Source organism: Opisthorchis viverrini (genome assembly GCF_000715545.1).
Source record: "Opisthorchis viverrini unplaced genomic scaffold opera_v5_162, whole genome shotgun sequence".
In the NCBI taxonomy this organism is placed as follows: domain Eukaryota; kingdom Metazoa; phylum Platyhelminthes; class Trematoda; order Opisthorchiida; family Opisthorchiidae; genus Opisthorchis; species Opisthorchis viverrini.
In genome coordinates, this window is record NW_008751818.1 from 250,600 (window position 1) to 258,570 (window position 7,971).

At 46.8% G+C, this 7,971-nt stretch overlaps 1 protein-coding gene across 1 annotated transcript in view; it reads left to right on the forward strand.

Annotated features, from left to right (window-relative positions):
• Positions 1-244: 244 nt before the first annotated feature.
• T265_14225 (hypothetical protein) overlaps positions 245-7,971 on the forward strand; it is a gene marked incomplete at both ends in the record, with an annotated part of 24,356 nt that continues 16,629 nt past the window's right edge. Inside the window, one exon of the mRNA XM_009172678.1 lies at positions 245-3,070. Coding sequence (XP_009170942.1) covers positions 245-3,070 — 2,826 coding nt within the window. The remainder of the gene's footprint in view (positions 3,071-7,971) is intronic.

Sequence of the window (7,971 nt, forward strand, 5' to 3'; positions counted from 1 at the left end):
GGTTCAGTATTCCCAGACTGCAGAATTCATTCCTTGTGCTGCAGAGGATTAAATTACGAGGATTATGTTGTTTCTGACTGTGATATATTTGTGCAACGTCGCAATCTCCGCAGATACTGCTACCTTTTCTCCTGTGCTTTCTGATGACAGAATTACGCCGTTTGGTTTTACAGCGGGGGTTTACGACGCACTCATTGTGGGATCCGGTCACTCTTGGCGTCATGTTTTACCGCTGGTACCACATATGGGTGTGTATGAACCCTTCAGTGGAAATCCTTCTGGTGTCGTGGAGTACAAATTAAGGGATAGACCAGATGAGCTTGCTTCTCTCACAGCTACTGCATTTAAAATCGGAAAGTTTTTCTTTCTTCAGCTTTCCTTGTCTAGTTTTGACATCAACCAGAAGCGCCAGGTTTACGAAGTAGATGTGGATGCTACGTTCACATCTGAATCACCTGTTGGTTCAAGTCCCATTCGACTCAAAAATACGACAAAAGTTCGTCTGAGTACGCTAGACAGAAACGAAAACTGTCCATTCTTTTCGGCACCAAGTTATGCGTTTACTGTACTAGACAACACTTCGATACATAGCTCTTTCGGACAGCTGGTGACGACAGATGCCGATTCAGGTTTCAACGCTCAAGCAATTTTCTACCTTGACCCTGCTGAGGATGGATTACCGATTAGGATACACCCATTCACTGGGAAGATGTATGCATCGAGATCTTTTCAAAAGGGCTCCTGGCCAGAAACACCGCACACACGTAACTTCGTCGGCATATTAGATGATAGGAAGCAAATCACATTTAAAGTGTATGCTACGCATCGTGGCGACCCATCTCAAGTTCGTTGTAATATAGTTAGTGTGACAACTGTTCAACTTAGTATCGAGACGACAAACTCTCATTCACCAACAATCATTGTTGATCCCTTCAACGACATTTCTATCCCTGGTGCTGCGGGTGTTCCATATGCTCGCGTTACCGTAATTGACAAGGACTCATCCCGGGGAACAGAACATGCGCTTCGCATTCTTGAGCCTGATATGCAAGAAAAATTTGAGCTCATCCCCACGGCTAAACCGTCCGAATGGCTTCTGCAAGTACGGCGTAACTTAACACCAATATCTTTGGCAGCGCGCATCGTGTTAACACTTGAAGCGGCTGACAAGAATGCACTGCTCACTTTAGCTCCTCATCACCTCCCTTTATCAGATTCACGTATCTCCCGCTACACACTGGACATTCCTGTCGTGTCCAAATCCACTTACCGTCTTCACTTCCCTAGCGAAGTGACCGTGACCATTACGGAGGCGGCACTAGTCAACTGTACAATAGCAATATTAACACCGAGTTTACCTTATAGGATGTCGAATTCCAGCTTCGTTTTCACACTACTGAGAGCTGATATAGGTAATGATTCCTTCAACACACCCATCAGCATCACCTCCTCTGGATCTGTGGTCCTCTCTGCACCAGTCGATGTTGACCATCCGCCGTCGTTTGGACGGACCGAGAAGTACACTAAAATAACTCTCCCGTTCACAGTTGTTGACAGGAATAACTTGTTGCTTAGTAGTGCACCGAAATCCCGACTAATTGTTCTAGTCCAGGACGTAAACGACAACGACCCGGTCGTGCGGAACAACGCAACCGTATACGAAATCCGTGAAGACGCTCCTTTAGGGACTGTTGTTTTCCATATTGATGCCATAGACACTGACGTATCTGGAACCAGACTACTGTTCTCACTCTATAATTCGCAAAATCTTCCCTTCATCGTTAGTGACGAAGGCAACCTGCTAGTTGGAAAGCCTCTCGATGCCGAAGTCATGCCAACGGAGTTCACTTTATACCTGAAAGTAACAGATTCCGGCCGTCCTCTTCCAAGAAGCGTATTGGCCGTATTCACTGTTCATATTTTAGACGTCAATGAATATGCCCCTAGATTTGTTGAGTTAGGCTGTGAGACCTGGTTGTCCGTCACTGATGCGGGGACAATTCCATCACATCCCAATACGCCGCTGAATACGATTCTTGGCAGATATTCCGCCGAAGATATTGATCGTGACGGCCATGGTGCTGTAAGTATACGTCTCGCAACGTCTACCTTAAACAGACCTTGCTTCAAGGTCGATGCAACAACTGGCGAGTTGAGTGTGACCTGTTCATATATGGGTCCACCGGGTTCGAATATAATTCTAACTCTGCTGGCATCTGATGGTGATAAGTTTTCTGACGTCCCCGTGGAGCTCACTATTCATCTTGTCCATCAAAAGTCGAACAAAAACTTCACCCAGCGTTGTCAATCTTCCGGAGTGTACACCGAGCTAGAGCGGTTGAAGTTGCGGCGTAAGGAGTATGAATTATTAATCAATTCTTATCTGCAGCCTAGACTGCTCTCTGTCAACAGACATCGTCCGAAATTCCCACCTGATCTACCAACACGGATTCACGTGCCTGAAAATTTGCCACTGGAAGCGGTCGTTCTGCAGCTATCAGCCGTAGACGAGGATAGTGGGGATTATTCAGCTGCCGGTCAGGTCGTTTATGGCCTTGAAGCTCTTGGTGCAGTTGATGCAGAAAACTTTGCCCCAAGCTCTGGCACAACAAACTCACAGGAGGACTTCCAGCAAGCTTTTCTTTTGAAGTCTGTCGTTTATCCAGGCGACCTCTCGCCAGTTGGTCTTCTTTACCCGAAAAATGGCGTCGCCTTGGTTGTTGCTGCTCCGTTAGACCGTGAACGTATATCCAGCTTCAGTCTTGTGATACATGCATGTGATCTAGGCACTCCCAGACTGTGCGCCTCATCCCCGTTGCATATATTTCTGGACGACTTAGACGACAACCCACCGGAATTCCTGACTCCATCCGCAGCCGACCAAAGTGAAATGCCTGATTCTTTCGATGGATTTATCCCAGTCCTTCAGCACAAAGCTAATATTCCTGGGGTCTTCCAAGTGCCAGAAGACATCCCGATTGATGCACGAATCGGACAAGTTTTAGCTGTTGATCACGACGTTACAGATGAGGTCCGCTATCGTTTGATATCACACAGCGATGTATTCAAGGTGAGTTGCCGGTCTTTGCTATTTCTATTAAAATAGCATGTTTTTTAAGAAGACCAATTTATCCTACCATTTCAATATGATATCTTCACTGGCGAAAAATAGCGGTTTTTAATTAGCACCACGTTTTCAGTCACGTCTTCGACCAGTTCTAGCGTCTTGATTGTTGTTCACAGCTGTAGCTCTACTTCGACACCCTGAAAATATGTGTTCCGAATCACGTCGCAATGATAAAACTGTTCACCCGCAGCACCCTTTCGGTGCCCAACTGCCATGCCATCCTTAGGAGGCACAAGGGCTGGGATAGTGCCAGGTTACCCAAACCTAGACAAGGGAAGTCGAGATGCAGAGGTTGGGTTCGAAACATGCACTTTCCGGTCAGTGAATCCACACTGAAACTACTGAGCCATCTCGCTCCCCACGCTTCAGTAGTATTTGGGTAATTTGTTCTGTATGGGAGTGTGGACCAGGTTTTGCCATATCGGTATTAGTACATGGCGGCGAAATATTGTTGTTGAACACTGGTGTGCTGTCGATAATGATTGTAGTGACGATGGTAATGTGTCGTACGTATTCTGGGAGATAAGGACTTGTCGGCTTAGTAAGGTTTTGTCACAAAGGTCCTGTTATGCAGTTGTACACTTAAGTTTACACTCGGAAGCTTGCATGGGTAACCTCCGTGATGAATGCTAGAAAATTGTAGTGTGAATATTAGTAGTCGCTCACCTTTGCCACACTTTTGGTGCGTGGCTCTCGTGCAATAAAAAAGCGCGAGTACTGATATAATTCCGGGTTTCAAAATTCTAGCTAGAAGCAGTTGGAAAGCCAGGGTTTGGTGCAGTCAGTCATTCGGTTCGCACCTCGAGCTATCTCGTGTTTGTAATGTTTAATCACAACGATAGAAGAGGCGCCAAGATCCCTAGTACACAGTTGACGAAATACATTCATCTGAAAATTGAGCTGGTGATAACGGGAGGCAACTACATTCCTCGTTTATGAAATTCTTCAACTTCTTCTGCTGATCAAAGCCTACCTGATATTTCATCTGATGAAATCATCGAGATGTCGCAGAATATCCCAAACAAGAGGTTCTACACGGATCAAGTTTTCTTCCGTTACCATCAACATAATTTGCGAACAAGTTTACTTAGTTAATAGCGTACACTATGGTTTCCAAGTGGGACATGAAATTCACGGAAATTCGGGGACTGTGCCTGCATGATGGGTCTCAAAAAGAGGGACATCGGCCATAGGCTGTCGAAGAATTTTCAGCAGTCCTGTTTGTCGTGTTCTGTCGAGGTCTTTGGTACACCTTTGAAAGAGTAGCTGGTATAACCGACGTGTGAATACAGGAGTAACACTAGACCCTTTGACGGGAGCTATGCACTAAAGGTAACAGTTTTGATGCACACGCGTCACGGCCTTGTCTGCCAATACCTGTCACCATTGATCTGTCCCGTATCGCGGTTCCTACCCATGGAGACATCAATAGCCAGAATAGCTGAGTCTTCTGGTAATGCCCTTCACACTTCGTGAAGCCACTAGTTGACCTCCTCGAACCCGTTTCTATCCTCCACGTGATTGAGCGAGAAGGGTTCTCTTAGGGACTTGGTCGATTTGCATACGGAGCACGCGACCAAGCCGCTGAAAGCAATGGAGTGCGAACAGCTCATCTGTCGCAGGCGATTTATTTCTTCCGAGAACCATTCAATGAACTCCAGCACCACTAGTCAGATGTTCCCACCGGACTTGGAGAATGTTCCAAAGACAGATGATCAGCCACTGAAAGTCTTTTCGTCCTCAGCTTGCAGCTGTCGGGGTTCTCATTCATATAATAATATACAGCATACCGCAGGGTTGTAAGCTCTACTCATGACGGATAAACGGTTGTCATGTTTACACCACAGGCGATGTGATCGGCAAGATCTGCTCTGGCTCTCCCAGTCCGGATGGAAATATCGTCTATATCTAGACCACCGGCTGTGATACAGCCGCCCAGATAGACAAATTTGTGCACTGCCTCAATCGGCTCATCCGTGAGCATGAGATGAGAGTTTGGGCCCACCCAGTTTGCAGCAGCACTTTGCAGATGTGAAACGCATGCCAAACCACGACGCAGAATTATTTAGATTATTTAGTAGCGTTTGCATTACCACGGCGTCAGATTCAAGAATAGCTAGATGGTTTGCATACTGAATGTCTGAGCGAATGCCCCGGGAGCACTTCGACCCCACAGGCGTTAGAGGCTGTGAGTTAGTCTTCCATGATCACATCAATGACGAAGTGGAAGAAGAAAGGTAAAAGAGGAAAGCCCTGGCTGATACCACTTGATGTATTGAACTCAACTGAAGGCTTCGCGTAGGCATTCACGTGTCCGAAGGAGTTGACGTACAGCGCCTTAAGGAGGGTCAAGAATTTGTTGGGGACACCTTTGAGTGTATATGTGATCGACGCGTCCTCTTTTGCGGGATAGAACTCAGCTTTCGGATTCTATTTCCCTGTGTCTACTCAATCTTTGGAGGATGAGATTAGGGGGTTCTCTCGATGCCAAAGTTATCAGGCTAGTGCCACGAGGACCTTACCACTAATCCATCCCAGTCGTTCAGTTGTGGCACCTTTTTTTCCCAGGATTGACCGTATCCCCCACATTCTTCCACTTTTCGGTGATTGAACCTGTAGCAACTGGAACCAATGTGACCATGGTATACGGTTATAGCTGATAAATTGGACTGAATTGTAGCACCCTTTCAGTGCTTAGCTGTGACGCCACTAGAAGGAAACACGAGGGTTGAGAATCTACCGGGTTGGACAAGCTTAGACAGGAACAGTCGAAGTTGGGTTCAAACCGCAGACCATCCGGCCAGTAAGTTCGCGTCTTAACCATCAAGTTCTCTTGAGCTCACACAATGTCCGCTTACCCTCCTTAAAGATGGGGATAACTGCTGATTTGTTTCGTTCTGCTGTCACTTCCTGCACTACAAACTGTGCCAATAAATTGTATCAGATAAGTTACCACAGGTAATAATAGTCGTTTAGCTGTAACACTCATTCGGTGCCATGCCACCCGAAGGAAGCACGAAGGCTTGGGTACTGCCAGGTTGCCCAAGCCTAGACAGAAGAAGTCGAGAGGGGGAGGTCGGGTTCGAACCACGAACCTTCCGGTCAGTAAGTTCGCGCAATAACCACTGAGCCACCTCGTCCCGGTTACCAGAGGTTCTTCGCCTTCTATGAAGACAAATGGTTAAAAACTGTCCGGTTGTGGTGCCTTCTCACATTTTAGAAGGGTTATTTTGTACATTACCTCCTGACGGGCCATTAGGGTTTACATTTCATCTATTCGAATGCACTCTCTCTAGGAGGATGTAGAAGGTCAGCTAAGCTGTTCTTCTAAGACCTCAGCCCATCTTGCTATTCGGCGTTTTCCCGAACGAATCACAAAACCCTCTAACGATGTCGATTACATCCAGTAGTCACTTTATCCTACTGAGGAAGTCTGACGGACATTTTTGAATGTTGCTAGCAAAGCTCTTTCTGCATGGTGCCGTGCTTCATGCACCTCTTGTACTGTGTTTGTTTACTTCATAGTGTAGTTGAGCTAGCTCAGATTGGTACTGCTGAGCTATGGTAGTTTTCCGAAGATCGGCGTGCCTCTTGCTGGCACATGATAACTTGTAGGAAGGTGAATTGTCAGACGGGTTCTCATTTTGGCGTGATCGGAACCAAGTTGTGTACTAAGAAAGGGCGATCGTCTTGGATTGTGGCCTTCCACCCGTGGCTTGTAGCATACCGTTAGTTGGACCCACGGTCGATTTGATTTTAATGGCCGACAGGTGAGACGATGCTAGGGTTTGGTTAAAACCTTCGATGGCGATTGCCCAACTGGGGAAGTTGTCCTCCGTTTCCTTTGCGACGGAAGCTGAATAATGAATATGAATGTGATACCACTAATAATAATCGGTAGCATGACATAACTGTTCAACGCTGACTTCGCTGCTGTACGACCATCATTTATTTCAATGTTTTGTTGTGAGGTCCATATACCTCTAAATACTCATTCAGGCAATTAGGACAAAAACTGACAAGAATGCCATTGACATCAATTAGCAGCCATTTTTGTAGCATCACCAACCAGCGCCAAGACCGTTCAGAACCCTTTTACATACCCCTCTGCCTGGTTAAGATTGGTCATCTCTCTTCTTCCACCTTCCTGAATTGAGCACGGAAGAAATCGTTCAGCTATATCACCCTTTCGGTGCCTAACTGCCATGTCACAAGAATGAAGCGCGGGTCTGGGATACTGTCAGGTTGCCCAAACCTAGACAGGGAAAGTCAAGAGGCAGAGGTCGGGTTCGAACCACGGACCTTCCGGTCAGTAAATTCGCGCTGTGCCTACTTAGGCCATCTCGCCCCGGAAAACAGCACTCATCGGCACACGATGGTTAGGCATAGAAAGGTAGAACTCTTGGATCGTTGGATTGACCACTCGACATCAATGCAACTGGCCACATGTAGTTGCTCAGCCAAATTCTCAACCGGAAACGCAGTGGGTGTGACAGTCACATCACCATCATCATCATCATCATCATCGACAGCGTGACATCAGTGTCCAACACCGATGCTTCACTGCCGTACAACCATGACTTATTTGAAAGCCTTATTGTAAAGAGGAGAATAAAGCGGGATGGGGGAGGGACTTAGTGCTAGCTTAACACAATCATTCCGAGGTGCCTACACCTCCAGACATTCACTCAGGCAATCTGGACAGATACTGACAACAAGAACGCCACTGATATCGGTTGGCAGCCATATCTCGTAGTGTGTCTCCAACCAGGCACAGTGAGGATCACGCGGTCCCCATCCTGGAAGGCGAGTAGCACCGACAGCACCCAAGCGTTTCGTGATCT